General features: G+C 32.8%; 1 protein-coding gene across 8 annotated transcripts in view; it reads left to right on the top strand.

The window, feature by feature from the left end:
* Nucleotides 1-18,699, top strand: part of LOC118183889 (phosphatidylinositol 4-phosphate 5-kinase type-1 alpha-like) — a 488,382-nt gene that overhangs the window by 373,247 nt on the left and 96,436 nt on the right. For all 8 annotated transcript variants that reach the window (XM_085807847.1, XM_085807846.1, XM_085807843.1 and 5 more), the window contains one exon: nt 17,172-17,232. In XM_085807847.1, the coding sequence (XP_085663973.1) occupies nt 17,172-17,232 (61 nt within the window). The remainder of the gene's footprint in view (nt 1-17,171; nt 17,233-18,699) is intronic.

Below are 18,699 nucleotides of genomic sequence, written 5' to 3'. Positions count from 1 at the left end.
CTATTGAATACATTATGCATTGTTTACATTGCCGTTCGAGCTAAATAGCTCCTAAAAAAAATTTCAAGTACAATAAACAGTCTGTCAATGGTTTTGTCAGTTGCCCTGGAGTACAGGCAGTTTGCTTGAAACTTTTTTTAGGAAATTCATAAGTGATATGCCTTTGGACATACAGTACAAAGTCTTCGAGACTTCGAGGATTCCGGGTTAGGGTTTTTTCTGGATTAGAGATCATCAATTTAAATCTGGTAAGATGGCATACAGAAAATACAATTAAAAATATGAAACCGTAATTTATGAAATAAAGAGCAATTATCATCTAAAGGGTATCAAAATTTACAAAAGAAAGCTTAATATTTATTTGTTTACTTTATTAAAAATTTCTTTCAATGTAAGTTAAGTTGCTTCGTTTTTTGTGCTGATACTTTCTCTTTAATTCTATAAAGAGACATAATTTCTTGTTCAGTTATGAAGTTCCACTGTTCAAGTCCTGTAATTGCTGTGTCGAGAATACTGACTAACTTATCAATCGAAATTTTTTCTTTTTCAATAACCTCTGTCACTTTCTTCACTATTGGAAGCAGTATTTTCTGGATCTAGAACCATATTACAGATTTCGCTGTCCGTTGATTGATGATTGAGGCATTGTCGTCACAATGAAAAACTTCTGTTATATCATCGTCTTTTATTACCGCTTCTCCACATTTCTTTACAAAATCCAATAACTGGAAAGTTTCACCTTTAGTTTGTGATGTCCGAAAACCTTCAAATTTGCGGCTATCATCTTCATCGTCCTCACCATGAAATATGGTAGCTGGCCATAAATTATGCCAAGCATTTTTTAATGTATCTGGTGGCACATCCTCCCACGATCTTCCAATGCTCCACACAGCAGATTTTATGCTAAAAATTTCAAAAAGTCTTCAATAGTCTTGCCATTGTTCAAGAAATTTAACATAGATTTTAAAAATGCTAGTTTATATTCGCATTTCAACGCATGCACTATTTCCATATTCGTAGGTTGAATGATAGACGTACAATTTGGAGGGAAGAATAATAGGATACATTATCCTTTACTAAAACTTTAAGTGAAGTAAGTATGTGCCGAACAGTTGTCAACAATCAGGACTATTTTTAAGTTATCATGTAAACCAAACGAATTCAAATGTCGCTGAGCCTTGGGTATAAAATGATTTTCAAACCAATCATTCATCCATGCTCTTTTATTTGCATGAATATAACGGGGGAAATCGTTATTCCTTTAAATGCTCGAGGTCGTGCATGTTTTCCAATTACAAAAAGTTTGCACTTGTGCATTCCTGCAGCATTCATGCATGCTAAAATTGTTAGTCTCGCTTTGGAATCTTTGACACCAGTTATAGCGTTTTCTGTAGAGGTTGCCAAGCTATTTTGCGGTACATATTGCCAGAAAAGACCAGTTTCATCAGCGTTGTAAATTTGTTCTAGGGATAATTGTTCACTAGTAATGAGTTCAATGAATTCATCTGAAAATTGTTCAGCAGCTTCAGTATCAGCTGAAGCATTTTCATCTGAAATTTTTGTCTTATACCATGGTGATTTTTTAATTTGGTTAATCAACCTGTTGAATATATGCACTCAGTGTTTATTTCTTCATGAAATATTTTGGCTTGAGCCATTAGCATTGGACCCATAAATGTCACACCCTCGCTGGGACACTGCCTGACCCATTCAATCATTATTTTGTCATAAACAGCACTTTTAACATAATGAATAATTTTTCTGTTATTTACTGCAAGTGGGGTATTGGAATCCACAAAAAATTCAAGAAGTTCCTCTTCCTTTGCTAATGCAGTCAGCAGTCCAGTGCAGACCGGCACATTTAACACACCTGGACCTTATCTTACAGGTGTCTGAGGAATGATGGAAGTGTTGGCAGATATGACACTGCACAACTCTTCCATTAACTATATACATTTTAATGGTTGCATAAAAATCAAGAAATTTAAAGATGTCGTAAATCTTTTCGGCCCCAGTTGAATTTGGTACAAAGGCATGGGGAGCTTAGTTTTTAGCGTATGCATTTGCACCACACAACGCACTTTAAATCCATGTCTGGTCATTTCTTGATAAATTTCTTCTGTTCGATGATCTGTGGGTAATCTACGTATCGGTTTGTCTAATTTGGTTAATAATACATAATGGTCAATTTTATTTAAGGCACGTTGATAGTCTTCAGTACTAGGAATTTTTTTAAGAGTTCCCCATTTATCTTCCCGGCAAATTCGCATTTGACATCTCTGCGCAAAATTTTCATAAATTCACTATATTTTACTTAAGGCTTGACCGTAATTGGTCTTACCTTTCTAGTATTTACCTTCACAACAGTTGTTGTATCCATAGCGTCATCATTGATTATTTGCACATTGTCATCAGTATAGCATTTACTTCATTTGTGGTTAATTTCTCAAATTTATTGGCTAAGGGCAGCTCAACATTACTTTTTACAATCGTACTTGGTCAGGCGGTGTTTCACAGTAATACAAAACCATCGCTGTCTCACTCATCGTTTATCTTTTCAGATGGCCATTTGTCCTTAGGTCTACATGTTTCAACATTATTAGTAGTATCAACATTTAGAATTGTTTAACACTTAAGTTACTACCATTTGCAGATTTCTTAATATCACTTTCTACATTATTATTAACATTTAACAGGATTCATACGGTCCTTAAGAGTCCGTATAAGTCCTTAGATTTTTTTAAATCAATTTTTGGTCCTTAAAAGTCCTTAATTTTGGCAAAAAAGCAGAAGGTCCTTAATTTTAATCATATGAAATTTCTGTCTGTTTTTACGACTGCCATTTTGAGTGTGAATTAGCATTTTGGTGGAATATTTGTGGCAATTCACTGACATATATGTTTATCTTTTGAATGGGTTCATTGGTTGTAATTTGTTTCTATTTCTAATATAAATGATGGGATACTACTTGAGTTTCTAAGCAAGAAGTGAAACATAAGCATTTCAAAATTCTTTTTTTTTTTTTTTTTTTTTTTTTTTTTTGTAATAAAGAGCTTTTAAGCAATTTTTGCTTTTGGGGATGTGAATTCTTTTAAAAACGGTTCTAAATTTGGTGACTTGTCAACATGTTGGGGATTTTAAGATCTTCTATAGAAAATTTTTAATTCTAAAATCGAAGAATTTTTCGACGATTTTTTTAAAACATCTTAACATTGATAAATTTCATTAAAATAATGGTAATGGAATTATATTTAAAAAATAACATTAAGAACATTTTTATTTTTCACTGTCATATTATAAAGTTTCATTTTGGCAACTTATTATACAATATTTTGAATCTGAAAAATAAACAAGGTATAATGCTATAAAGCACAATTTACGAAACAGCTCTTAGCAAAAGCAAAATTAGCTATGTAATTAATTAAAAAGGTCTCCTTTTTAATTTTTTCATAGTACCGTAATTTCGAACGTATAGTCCGCAGACACGATTTTATGTAAAAAAATTTTCAAAAATCGTCAGATAGTCCGCGGACTATACGTCCGAAATTACGTTTTTTTAATACGGCAATATTCCCATGCTTTTTAAGCACATCCTTTTGTTTGCGCCAATTTCTCACAGCTTTCTCGGGGTAATATCCTAGTATACGGTGCAGCCTTGGCGCGACTTTGAAAATTATCGCCAACACCAAAAATGATCCAAAGAACGACTATATATATATACTATACACACATAGTATATATACTATATACATAGTATATACTATGTTTAACTATATATTTTCTTTGAATGACCCGTTAACTACTCGTCGTATATGTCCCATTTTTACTGCTCGTCATAAAGTCGCCAAAAGTAGCCAAATCTCGTCTGCACCGGATGCTAGGATTAAACCAATAATGGCCCGCTTCTCTATTTCCATCTTTTTCAGCTTTCTCAACTACCTTGAGTTTAACTCAGCAGTAAAACTCCGGCGATGTTTCATCAACATTATCGAAGGTGAAAGACAAAATACTGTGCAACTTGCTATCCTCGTGATAAGTGGTAATGAAATGTGACCTTCGACCCCACTCACTCGGTGTTGCCAAACCACGCTATAAGTAAACGAATCACGCTTTTTTTTCGTACTCCAGGTACTTGCTACTATGGCTCCTAAAAACCGAGCTGACGCATCAACTACTTTTCCCCCTCCCGGCAGTTGCGCTAAAGCAGTGCGAAGGATACTGGGATACAAGACTCTGTTTGCGCTAAGTGACTGCTTATACAAGACTTTCTTTTGCTCATATCCCGGCATCGCTTGATGCGCCAGCCTGGACTTTAGAAGCTCTACTTGCTACTACTCATTCGTTCTGCACTATGCTCTATGGTTTACTATCGATATGATACATATGAATGTTTTCTTGGAATCTCGCGCTTTTTTTATAGTTGATCATCGGCAGTTCATGACAGCGTGCTTTTTAAATTTCAACGATTTTAACCGTGAACAACCAGCGTATTATCCGCACTGGTGGATAGTCCGCAGCTTCAAAAATTCACATTTTAAACACAGATAGTCCGCGGACTATACGCGCGAAATTACGGTAAGAGTTTTCCCCCCATGTAATTGTCTCAGAATATTCAAAATTCTCAGAATATGCATCAGTTTTCTCTATAAAATTAATTTTACACACACCCCCTTTTTTTTCCCAAAATATTTCTTTCTTTGTTCTGTTACGGAATTGGTAGGGATAATTTTTCTTTAGGATTTTAGCGTAGCATAGCAGTATCTTAAATTTAAATTAATAAACATAAGAATACATCTTTGCGAGTGGACTGTAGTTTAACTTTTATTCAGCAGTTTCAACTTTAGAACGCAACACAACACAGCACAAAGTAAAGCAAGAGAGTTACAATTAGCATTTGCAAGAATGCAAGAACAAAATGTGAGCTAATATCTCACAGACAGGCAGAGAGCTCTGGTGGCCGAAACATTCCGCCCGGCGTTGAAACATCGTTTCAAATCTAAATAACTTTTACAAAATGAAATTATCATAACAATATAAAATTATGCAAAAATGTGTCATTAAATTGTTCTCAAAACAGATGCATAGAAGCCTTGATACAATTCAGGAACTTAATTAAAGCAATGTGATAATGCTTTAGGGGGGGGAAAAAACTTAATCACTGATAGGCAAAATGCTAAGTTTGTGAATTGGCATTTTGAAAACTCCATTAGCAGTTTTGAGCTTCACGATACGCACAATATTATCTGAGCTAGGAAAAACTTCAAGTGGTTTTCCTCTTCAAGATACAAAGTGCTTAAAAGCGGCAATAAATGATTCTGATGTTAGATTACCTACTAATTCAATATGTGTAGCTCTTGTAGTAAAACACACTAATACACAAATGTAGCATTTCATTGGTTTTACTCCTCGACCTTGCCTGAGCTTCACTTGAAATGGCCCGGCGTAGTCAATTCCTACCTTTGGAGAAAACCTTTGACGGAACAACTCTAGCCGATGGTAAATCAGACATTATCTGGGTAGATGTTTTAGCTCATACATGATGACATTTCACACATTTGAAAACCTGTTGTCTTACAACTGACCTAGTGTGGATTATCCAATATTCTGTTCTAATTACAGATAGTAATAGCAGGGGGCCAGCATGAATATGGGATTCATGAAAATGATTCACTATAATCTGGGTTATGTAATGTTTCTTGGGCAACAAAATAGGATATTTTCTGTCCTGCGCGATGTTGGATTGTCTTAATCTTCCTCTGACACGTATAAGTCCATTCTTATCCAGGGTTCGTAGCGGTCCTTATAAGTGCTTATAAATCCTTATATTTGAAAATAAAATATAAAGGCCCTTATAGGTGCTTAAAGCCCTTATTTTTTTGCTTTTAGTGCTTTTTTATTTTTTTTTAATGAAAGCGCTATTTTTCACTGTACCAAAGCCGAAACTAAATAAACAACTTTTCTTCCTAATATGGAATGTCAAATGGTGAATCTTACTCCCAGAAATAGCTTTTCCCCCTTTCTCTGCATTAACATAACCTTTAGTGTGCACAAAGAGTGCCCGTCGTTCTATTGGTCAAAGGATTGCGAAAGCAGTAGAAAATTTCGGTACATTCAGCATTCTTTTCCTCCCACCCAAATACTACACACGTTTGAATTTCTATCAAGATCTTAATAATTTGCATTCTCGTTCCGCTTGGTCAGTTCATATTCGTGTTTATTATGAGCATATGTATGAATGTTTATAATAACATAGTTGGAGTAACTGCTGAAGTATAGTAAACTTCCAAAAATGGTTGTGTTTTAACACAGGTTAGCTTTCTAAGGAATAATATTCGGGATGGCTTAAATAAAGGGAAAGTAATTGAATAGTAAAAAAAAATTCATTTTTTTTGGGCCAATACATTATACATTACAAAGATTGGGAGGTTCTCCCCTTTCTCCGCAAAATCTCGGAATATTGAAACTGTTACAGTTCGCTGCAAAACATAAATAGGACTAAAAGTTCTGCGGTCTACCAACCCAAGCGAAGAATGATTCTATTCCGGAAATTTAACGCTATCTGTTGAAAATTAGAATGAAAAATACCCCAGTGATTTAGTTCTTTATTCTCCCAATACCGGCAGCTGTTGATTCCGATTGCATAATATCACGTAGGGAAGAATTACGGCACACGTATTGCACAATAACGTTTGCGATATTTTACAGAGATAATTAATTTTGATGTTCTGTCCAAGATTTGTTTATGAACACTTAAAAGAGTTTTACTGTGCTTGCTAAGCAGAATATTTTTCAGTTCCATTGGTTTATTTTTATATGATGCACATATCGAAATGTCAAAAGTATTTATATAGCGGAAAAATCTAAAGAGCGGCTACAGCCAACCCTTCCCTCTGCTCCTCTTTTTTCAAGTTACGTTCGACTGTTCGAATATTCGCCAATTTTCAAGTATGCAGGTTAGTTAAGCTTTTACTGTTAAAGGATGACTGCATGAAGAAAATTTCTGTCTTCTGATTCCTCTTTTTTACTTAAATTACTTTGCTTGCAATATCTGTTAAGAGAAAACTGATATACAATGAAAATTTAGAAAATGTTCAGAATTTAGATTTAAATTATTTAAATATCAATATGAGTGGAAAAATAAATTGTATTTATTATTAGGTTCCAAGCGAATACAATAAATATGCCTTATTATTGTTTAGTTTCTCTATTTTGAACTGAAATTTCATCATTAAATCTTGTAATATAGTTTAGTTCTGCATAGTTTTTTTCCCCCCCTCTCATTGTAAACTAGTTCTTTAAATTGAACTGTTATTTAAAATTTAAAAAAAAAAAAAAAAAAAGTAATTTTCCATGGTTGAGGTAATGCTTATTCTCTCTTAATAAATACTGCATTTCTCATATTTTAAATTACAAGTCTAATTTTTAAGGCTATGCAGTTGTGTATAATGTAATTAGACAGGTGCTTATTTTTTTAACTAAAATGTGGCTATCGATAAAGGGGTTCAAAGAAAGGATCTTACTATTTGAGTTTAACGGTTGGTTCTTCTTCAGAAGATTATATTCATTAAAAAACTCATCCCTTTGAACTACTCTAACAATTGCATTTCTAGCGTATAGCAGTTCTTCGGTTTTAAAGTAACCCTTAATCCTTGTCGCGTAGATTTAGCTGAATTATTCGCAAACTGAAAACACCATGCAACGATTCTTTTAAGTTTCAAGAATGATGAAACTTCATTAAGGACGGGAATTTGTGAAGCGGCTGTTCCATTTGAACAAGAATCATTTTTCCGTTGTTCTTTTAAACTCTTCTGAAAATGTTGATAGAAAACAGAAGGTTATTTCAACTAAGCCACTGAGGACCTGTCCACTACAAGTCATGAGTAGAAAGTTCTGAATGCAAAAGACCTCTTGATGTGCAATCAGCTGGATTCTCCTTCCCATTTATGTGATTCCAATGCGATGATGGTAAGACATTGAATTTCTGAAACACAGTTGGCTACGAAGGTTTGCCAGCGTGTGGGTTCTGATTGTATCCTTGACAAAACTATCACTGAATCACTCCATGCGTAAATATTGTCAACATAAATTTGCAATAAATTCTGCACAGCTTGAACCAAATGCACTAATGGAACTGCAGAGCAGAGTTCTAAATGAGGAATAGAAATTACTTTCAGGGGAGCCACACGAGTTTTTGAGGTTAGTAGCTGCACCGAAAGTGAAGAATTATTTGAAGACTTTAAATAAATAACTGTGGCGTAAGCTTTCTCTGATGCGTCACAGAAACAATAAAGTTCTACATTTGTAGCTTTGGGCAATAATACTCTCCTAGGAATATCAATGCATTCAAGATTTGTGATATCTTCATAATAGATTTTCCATCGTTGATTGATTTCATCTGGTAAGGGATCATCCCACGGGATTTGTAATTTCCATATATCTTGAAGCAAGATTTTTGCTGCAATTATGAAAGGTGCTAACCAACCAAGTGGATCAAAGATTTTCGAAATAGAAGACAAAATCATTATTTTAGTAGAACGCTCTCTGTTCTCGAGATTTTAAAAGTGACAAGTAAACTGGTCTTGCATTGGATACCACTCCAAACCCAATAATTTTATTGATTTAGTATCAACTACTGTACATGAAGAATTAGCTTTCTGAGCGTTCGGTGCAGGTTTTAAAATCGAGCGATTATTTGTACACCATTTATGCAATTGAAAGCCACCTTTTTGTAAAAGTTCACTTAGTTGTGAAATTAACTCTACCGCATCCTCTACTGTGTCTGAACCAAATAGGACATCATCAATATAACAATTGTGTAATATTATCTCAGCTGCTGTTGGGAATTTAGCTCCTTCGTCAATTGTTAGTTGTTTGAGTACGTGAGTAGCCAGGTATGAAGCTGAAGTAGTGTTGTACGTAACTGTGCACAACCTGTAAGTTTTAATCGGCTTCAATGGATCATCTCTCCACAATATGTTTTGGTAATCACGATCTTCATCATGAATTTAACTTGTCGATACATTTTCAATAAGTCGCTGGTAATGGCTATGGGATAACATCTAAACCTCAAAAGAATAGTAAATAAGTCATCTTGCACCTTGAGACCATTCATTAGCGTGTCATTAAGTGATATCCCTGATGTAGTTTTGGCACTAGCATTGAAAACAACGCGTAGTTTTGTGGTACGACTTGATTCCTTTAGCATGTGATGATGAGATATATAAAAATGAAAATTTACTTTATCTAGATTATCATCGGATAATTCTTCCATGTGTCCAAGTGATAAATATATGGACATGAAGTCTTTATATTGTTGATATACCTTCAGGAGTTTTTATTAGTTTTTGTTCCAGACTAAGAAAGTTGCGAAAGGCTAATGGTCTGGAATTACCTAACTCATTTCTTTTAGGCTTGGCCCACCAGCGGCCGAGCGGTAAAGTCGCTGAACACTGCTAGTTCGGTCCGAGGTTCGAATCCCGCAAACGGGCTGGCTGCATGGGTGTTTTCGTGGTTTTCCCCATGTGTAACGTGTATACGAGCCAGTTTCCCTTAGAAAGTCCTCCACGAAGGCATCCCTCCTCTTAGGCAGATAGCCCTCGAGGCTTTGCCATAATCACACACACACACTTTTAGGCTTGAATGGCAATTTTACTAAGTAACGACCATTTTCAGTAAGTACGTGATTTTCCACGAAATGGTTTTCACACAATCTTTCCTCTTTAGTTAAAGGTTTCGATGTGGGAATTTGTTCCAAATCCCAAAATGATTTAACTAATTCCTCCGTGTTTACGTTTAGCATATTGACTGAAACTTGCTTACAGTTTGGGAATTCAAAATGCGTATGTAGTTCCAGCAATTACCCATTCTAACTTAGAACAAAATGGAAGATTTTTGCCCCTTTTAATTACCTCTCCATTGATTAAAGTAAGGAATACGTTAACTCTAAGCAAAATATCAATTTCTCCTGATTCATGAAATCTAGGATCTGCTAAAGTTAAATCTTGGAAGCTTTCGTATAAATTCAAAGGTAATGTTACACTTGAAATGTTTCGTGTAATTTTGTCTGTTATATAAGTGGACATCGAAATTCTTTTAACTAGTATTAAAATGAGGTGTAAACAACAAGTCAACTTCTCAAGTAGTAGTTGTATTGAAAGTACCTAAGCATGACACTAATATCTTTGAATCCTTTACGCTCAATCCTAAATTGATAGCTGTTTCCCGACGAATGAATGATTTTTCACTACCTGAATCTAGTAAACATCTACAATTTATGAATTTATTTTTTGAGTTTTGAACCTTAATTAAAGCAGTACACAAGAGTACATGACTACGTTTACCATTAGCATGAGCTCCAAAATAGTGATTTTCATAGTTGTTTGCACAAACAGTTGGAGAAACCTCGTTCAAGCTGTTTTCTGTTTTAATTTTCAATTTCGGAACAAACACTTGTGCTTCCGGTGAATGGAATCTGGATGCATTTTTTTGGTTTGAAATTATTTTCTAAATGAAAAATGCTATGATGCTGAAAACAATGCTTACAAGTATTTGCACTCTTACACATTTTAACTTTATGGACATTAGACAAGCAATTAAAAGAGTTTATTAGTCTTAACAAACTCTATTCGGTTTTGCACTGGTAAGTTAAAAAAATTAGAACACCTGTGTAAAAAATTATCTTTACAAAATAAGCAAGTAGAATTAGTAATCAGAGAAGTGACTCTATTATGCATAGGTTTTTCTGATTTATGCGTTTTACTAATTAAAGGTATAATGTTCTGGCGTAATTCTTCAAAAATTCTATCAAGTCATTCAACTTTGTCATTTTGTCTTTTTTTAATTCACGTTCCCACCACAACTTTGTCGAAACATCAAGTTTTTGCAAAATAATATACATCAACAAAGTATCACTAAAATGATCTATCTTTTGATCTAATATTTCCAATGAGTGAGTTATTTCATTTACATGATCTACTAAATTTAATATCGAGGATGCTGATTCCGTTTGTATTTGTGAAACGTTAAGAATTCTTTTAATAAAAGCAAATATCTGTTCTCTTTTATTAGAAAATATATCTACTAGTAAATTCCAGGCAATACTGAAATTTTGATCAGCTATGGGAATTGACTGAATAATGCGATAAGCATCATTTTTCAAAGAACTCTTTAAATATTGTAATTTTTGAGCTCCAGAAAGATTTGGATTGTTGCGAACACTTGCGTTAAATAAATCTTTAAATGTTATCCATCATTCTGTTAAATTTCTGCTAAATGTGGATAAGGCTAATTTTGGAAACTTTAAACTCTCAGAGATTGATTTAGGTATGACAGGTTTGTCACCATTTGCATTTATGACCTTGTCAATCTAACTTACGAACAATTTTTAAGTGAACCTCCTCAATTTTCTCTAAAATCGACTGTTCTTCCTCAACGAAAGTGTCTATTTTATCATCATCGCAATTTTATAAATTTCGCTAAATAGAGATTTGAAATCTTCTTTAAAGATTTTACATTTTTCTAATAGTAATTTAGCTTCAGCATTATCTAAGTTATCATAATCTATTTTCTCGGTGAATTTCCTTTACTGTGTTTTCAAAATTTTCTTTCATTTTTTTTTTTTTTTTTTTTTTTTTTTTTTTTTTCTATATCTGACAAATTTGAAAATATTCTAAATTCTCGATTTTACTAATACTTTAATTACAATAAAGTGGCAATAACGAAATGTCAAATGCAATTAAAATGCGTTAACTATTTCACTCACCTCGAACACTGTATCCATTGCATAACTCTTGAGAATTCTAAACCGAAAGTGCATTATCAACACCATTATGAAGACATAGAATTTTTATTCATAAGCGCCTTTTTTTCCAAGCTCCGGCATAGGACTAGAAGATTCAAGAAATATGTGACAAAATGAAAAATATCTCCATAGTATTTTACAGAAAGTTTACAATAAATTACTTACTTTTTGGAAAACGTCTGGAAGAACAATGAAAACAATATTTGAATGTTTTACTTCTGATACTAGAATCTTTTTCTTAACATGTTTATATTTCCCTTTTTTCTCTACTTTTCACTAGACACAAATGTGGAAAATATCAAAAATGCTTCTAATCTTATCACATAGGCAGGCAATTTTTTATTAATAAAGAAATTGAAAACTTACAATTTAAAACATTCATCTAATATGTATTAATGCATCGTACACATAGCTGGCACTAGGCATTTTCACACCTGATGCAATCTCTGTGGATCCTAAATTCTGCTTCCAATGCCTGATCTAAAAGTTTTGCCATTTCTAGATTTTGTGGTTCGGTGTGTCACTAAATTCTAAAAATTCTGCCACGTCAGCTCTGTAACCAGCCTTTACCATATATATTTCATATTTTTCTGAATGTTCACATTACTAAAGAAATAAAATTAGCCGCTTTTTCTCTACATTCTAAATGAATGTAGTTTTTTTTAGAATAACAGAAATCCTTAATTTATTCCACAAATTTTTAAATGAAAAGGAAACGTGTTGAAGAAAGAAACTGAATACGTAAAGAAAATTATTCTTCAAAGATATGTGCAGTTATTATTATGTAAATTACCCAATTGTTTATGATTTCAGCCTTTACTATAATTTCCCAATACTATTTCCTCATATGATAATTACTGAGCCAGATTAAATTAAAATGTATAATCTTTGACCACTGGTCCACATTTTCAGTTTGAATTTGACTGTTCTTGTTTAATTATGTCACCATGAGCTGTCATTGATTTTGTTAGCATCAGAACATGCCTTTATGTTCCAAGTTCTTTTTAAACAAGAGGTTTATTTAAACCTTTGTCTGATATTGTAGTTATTTTGAGACGTAGCGATAATATGCTTCATGTCTGTCGGAGGTTTTGGACTATTTAACTTTTACCAGATCAAGTAAAACCATATAGGTACATTGAGGAGAGGTTGACAAGTTAGGAGATACAGCACGCAGAAACAAGCGAGAGCATTGGTTTGCATATTGAGACAAATCTCTAATTGCCAGAAAAGATGCTTAAAGAGAAGGAAATCTATATAAATTAGCCAAAATGTTTGGGAAGTCTTCAAATTAAAATGACATAAATATTTTGTTGAATGTTGTTATGTTTTGTAGCTTTTAAATGTGTAATTGTCCTAATATCGTTTAAAAATCAATGCCATAAATTACATGTATTTTAAACTGTGAAATTTTATTAGACTTTGATTTTAATAGGGCCTTTTTTAACAAATGTTGTTAAAAAATAAAATTTAATAGTGTCCATGTAAATCCACAAAGACTAAGGTTATCAAACTGCCTAATTTAGTTATTTATAACTAACTGCTTACCCTTAAAAATTATTTGTACATATTAAGCGAGTTATTGCCTTTCATAAATACTCACTGTGGTCACAAGATAAAACACAAAAATGTAAAAATTCAAGTAAAACTTATCTTTGCATCTAGTTAGACTTAAAATAACTGGATTACAACCCCTGGAGTTCTACACGAAGCTGCGACACTAACTGTATTAAATAGAGCCTGACTAACTTTCAACACTTGCCCAACCGTGCCTACATCAGGCCTTTCAGATTTGTTCTAATCAGCAGGACAAGCAGCAGTGGTGACAACATTGTCTTTTGTTAGGAATCATACTGATTATGATCTTACTTCTCATTTTAACTATGCCGTTTGACATAAAATCTACCTGCTATTTGCTAAACCTCTAGATTGACCAAGTATGTGACAAAATGAGACATAAAAAAATCAGCATAAATCTAACTGTTAGTAAAACATAAATGCTACTAATCTTCTTTCAAATATGTCCAACTATTATAAGTGTAAAATATTTAATGCTACTTGATATATTGCATAAAGTTTCTTTTATTCTCAAACTTATTAATAAATATGTTAATTAATTCCTATTTAGTAATAATGCATTACTTAGGGATCTATTTTATTTTTAGGGTGGTATTACAAAAGTAAAATTCAGGCATATAATAATATTTTAATTGAATTTATTCGGTTCCCATTTGCACATAGGTCCTTAATTTTCATGTGTACAAACTCTAAGTTATTATACAGTCAAAAGTCGTTAATTCGGACACCCATAATTCGGAATGATCTATAATCCGGACCTCAAAGCTAAAAACTTTCTGCGCATGCGCCGCATTGGCACATGCGCAAAGGCGTTTACGCATACGCATAAGACCTCTTACGACTGCGCATTTGCGTGTGCGCAAGCGCAGAATACGTTTTCGCGTTTTACGTATAACGGACGGTATAAGCTAAAATTATCTAATTATCTTTTTCAGTTAATGTTGATGATTGCGTTGTTCCTTAATTTTCGAATTAGATCCGGCTTATTATTTTTTGCAGACTGTAAGAGCAATACTATAAAAGTATACTTGAACTTTCGATTATGTCAAATAGAATTTCCGATTCTGGAGCTCCCAAAGGATCATACAAAACGAAAGTATGTTTCGATGTCCATCAAACAAAAAGTGGAATTGCTGCAAAAAAATGGATAAAGACATGAAGAATGTGACAGAGAGGTTAGTGAAAACGAAAAAATTTCGATTGACAAGTTAGTCGGTATTTTCGGCACAGCAGTTAACGGGACTTGAACAGCGGAACTTTGTAACTGAACAAAAAATTATGTCTGCTTGTAGAATTAAAGAGAAAGTATTATCACATAAAACAAAGCAACTTAAACAACTTACATTGAAAGAAATGTTAAATAAGCAAATAAATATTGAGCTTTTTTTTTTGTAAATTTTGATACCCTTTAGATCATAATTGTTCTTTATTTCATAAATTATGGTTTCATATTTTTAATTTTAGAATTTCTGCATGCCATCTTACGCGATTTAAACTGATGATCTATAATCCGGAAAAATCGATAATCCGGAATCGCCGAAGTCCCGACGAGTCCGGATTAACAACTTTTGACTGTATTTGCACATTTCTTAATATCATTTTCAACATTATCAAAAATAACATCTGTACTAGAAATAATCTTATTAGGATTCAAGGAGCCAAAAGATTCACACTTACTTTTAAATATCACTAGACAACCTTCAGCCATTGAGCGTTTTTTTTTTTTTTTTTTTTTTTTTTTTTTTTTTTTTTTTTCAAAGTCCACAGTCAGTATATTTCAGATATTATCTCTTTGATCAGTTCACAGTTCCTTGCTAAAGCCTTTTTAGAAGTGTCCAGGTCTAAGTGAATTCTTTCAGATTGGTGCATTATACTTATAAAATGAATAGTCACATATTTATCTTTGGCAATTAGATGCTGCCAATTTTCATCAAGCATATCATTTCCATATTTAATTAGATCTTCCGTCAGTGTCGAAACCATATTTCGAGCGGTATCCATATACTTGTCAGGAGCAGCATTTAACTGGAGAAATTCATTTCCCTCCATAATTCATGAAATTGAGAGAAATCGTAGCACAGTAGAATCACTCACAGTCACATATAACACATATTTTATCACAAAAGTTAAAGAAACGCAACGTAATCCAGCGAAAATAATAACATGCAAATCTAATGTGGCAGCGAAAATGTCACTGGTGTCCATAACACGAGGCACATTGCTCACGAGCTCAGCAAAGCCATGTCCTATCATTCCAGATTTTAGGCATGTACTGTCATTTCCAGCTTTTTTGAATTTTTTAAACTGACTGTTTTTGTTGTATTAGCATATCGGCATTTTATTAAGTTTTCAAAACATTTTAAAGAAAGATAAGATAATAAATGCTATATAAATGCAAAATTTTAATCAATGGATAACTGAAATTGACACAAAATAACTGAGCCATCTTGGATATTGCTGAATGAAATGCTAGTACTGCCATCTTACTCCATGTATATCAGTGAAATGTGTACTGAACCGGTGGTTGCCAGAACATGAAACCTTTTAGCTGTAGTGACATAAATGTATTTAGGACTGTAAAATGTAGAATTTTGGAAGTCAGCTTCTGAAGGCAAGAGAAATATGTCTAAATTAATGCAGTTGAAAAAATGGAACATTACTGAATAAGCAAAGGATTCAAAGAATAAGATGTCTATACACATATCCCTTCTTCATATATTTTGAGTTAAAATTTCACTCTTTTTTTTTCCTCCCTCTGAATAGGTTCAGGAATGAAAGTATGTTTTAATGGTGAACAAATCCCGAATAGTGAGAAGGCTTTGTGGTGAAAAATGTCACTAACTCATTGATCATGATGTGGTCCATTATCACTGTCAAAAGTGTTAGATGTTTTTGTATAGTCAAGCGAATGATGCAGTTGGATTTATCCAGAATAAAAGGGGTTATTGTGACAACTGTTTGAATAAGAGAATGTTTCTCATATTGGTGAACTTTTGTTCATGTAAGAACTATTTGACAAGCTGCCTGGCCGTATAAAGGACTTTTTGAAAGAATAAAATGCCCTTTGACAACTGGAAGATTTGTTAAGATACAAATCCAACTGTAATAAATGAAAGATTTTGGAAGCTTACTAAATGTGGGGGGAGCAGTAATTATTACAAAAACTCTGCAAAAAAATTATTCTTCCCTGGGTTTGTTGCTCATAAACATGGGAAAATGTACCAAGAAAGTGTTCAGTAATTTCCAAGTTTTATTTTTGAAAGCTGTTTGTTCTAATATTATAAAAAGTACATTTTTGAATGTTTATACACTTCACAAAAGTAAATAAATGCATCCAACTGTAATAAATGAAAGATTTTGGAAGCTTACTAAATGTAGAGGGGGCAGTAATTGTTACAAAACTGCAAAAAAATTATTCTTCCCTGGGTTTGTTGCTCATAAACATCGGAAAATATACTAAGAATGTGTTCAGTCATTTCCAAGTTTTATTTTTGAAAGCTGTTTGTTTTAATATTAAAAAAAGTACATTTTTGACTGTTTATACCACAAAAGTATATAAATGCATAATTTTCTCCAAGTTTGCTTTCTTTATACTTCAATATTTAAAGACACTAAATCATTCCTTTTACCTTGTAAAGTAAGGAAGCTTCTCCCCTCCCCCTTATTATTCCCTGTCTATATTTAATTTATTCTTAAATGTTATTTTAAGAATTTATAATTTTCTGTTACAGTTTAAATACCATGTTGATTTAAATTTTCATTACTATTAATGGTGAAATCATGTTTGATTTAGGAAGAGAGAAGAAAGGAAGAAGGAGAAGGCGATGGGAAAGCATCTGATGATTCAGAATCAGGTATGGTTTTCAGAAACTTAATACTATTAATTTTTTTCTTTAAAAAAAAAAAAGACCATAGCAGTAGTTCTGTAATTTCGCATCAAGTTGCTTTCAAATATATGTGTACTAGAATATACAATATAGTTAAAGAAATTCAGCATAAGTGAGGCAATGGATTTTAACTTAAGAAAGATGAGAGTTTTCCCCTCACTGAAATGTTCAAGGCTGTCATTTTGATGGAATAAATTAAAAGTAAGACTAATGTATTTTATTGTAATGTGTTGCCACTAAGAGAAAAGATATTTAATTTTCCGTTTTTCATTGAATTTCAATGCAAATTATATAGTCTATTTTCTGCAAACTGATTTCTCGTAGTTACTTTTATTCCATTGTTCATGAAAATATAATTTTGATTACTGATAAGAAACTTATAGAACAAAAGGTGAAATGCATTGATAGTTGTATGTTTATGTTGAAGTTCTTCGGAAAGTTGGGGGAAAAATAGTTTCTTTGTGTCTTCTTTGTATGCACTTGATGGACTGTTGTCTATAGCATTGCATTTAGCATGTGGTGTTGGGCCCCTTTCTTTCAAAATCTTTTCTTCCTTTATCATCCAGGGAAGGCAGATATAGTTTACACTTACTTCCAAAGAAATGTTGTATCTGTTTTACGTCATTTAGACATAAACATTTCTTACGGGTCAAGTCATTTAGACATAAACATTTCTTACGGGTTGACCCGCTTTGAGGTTCTAGATATAATCAGAAGCTGTCAGAAATCAGTTCTGTTAATAATCAAATTTATTCATTTTACACATTTTCAAATTCGGTAAATTACTGTTTACCTTAAATTATTAAAAGTGATAAAAGTTTTTTTTTCCCCCCACAATTACTACTTTTTGCATTGTGAAAAATTAAACGACGATTTGGGTCAAATTGACCCACTTCACGGTTTTAGTGTTGATCATAAATCAGTTACTGGATGGCAAAATTTGTAATATGATTCTAGATCCAGAAAATACCACTACAGACAGTGACAGAGAGACGAAAAAATTTCGATTGACAAGTTGGTCGAAATTCTAGACGGCAAATTACAGGACTTCAACAATGGAACTTTGTTACTGAATAAGAAATTATGTCTGTCTATAGAATTAAAAAGAAAGTATTAGCACAAAAAACGAAAAAACTTGAAAGAAATGTTTGATAAAGTAAAAAAATACATATTAAACATTTTTTCCTAAATTACGATACCCTTTAGATTGCAAATGCTTCATTGTTTCATAAATCTTAATTTCATATTTTTAATTTTATTATTTCTACATGCCATCCTACTAGATTTAAACTGATGATCTAATATCCAGAATCATGGAAGTCCCGATGAATCCGGACCTGCGACTTTGTATTGTATTACTATTTCTTTTGCATAATATGCTCCTCAAACATACAGAAAAGCCAAAAAAGACATCAAGCTTTGACCAGTTGTTCA

Source organism: Stegodyphus dumicola, chromosome X1 (assembly GCF_044657685.1).
Source record: "Stegodyphus dumicola isolate Sdum_Otavi_A_Nest chromosome X1, ASM4465768v1".
In the NCBI taxonomy this organism is placed as follows: Eukaryota; Metazoa; Arthropoda; class Arachnida; order Araneae; family Eresidae; genus Stegodyphus; species Stegodyphus dumicola.
This window is presented reverse-complemented; position numbering and strand designations above follow the sequence as displayed.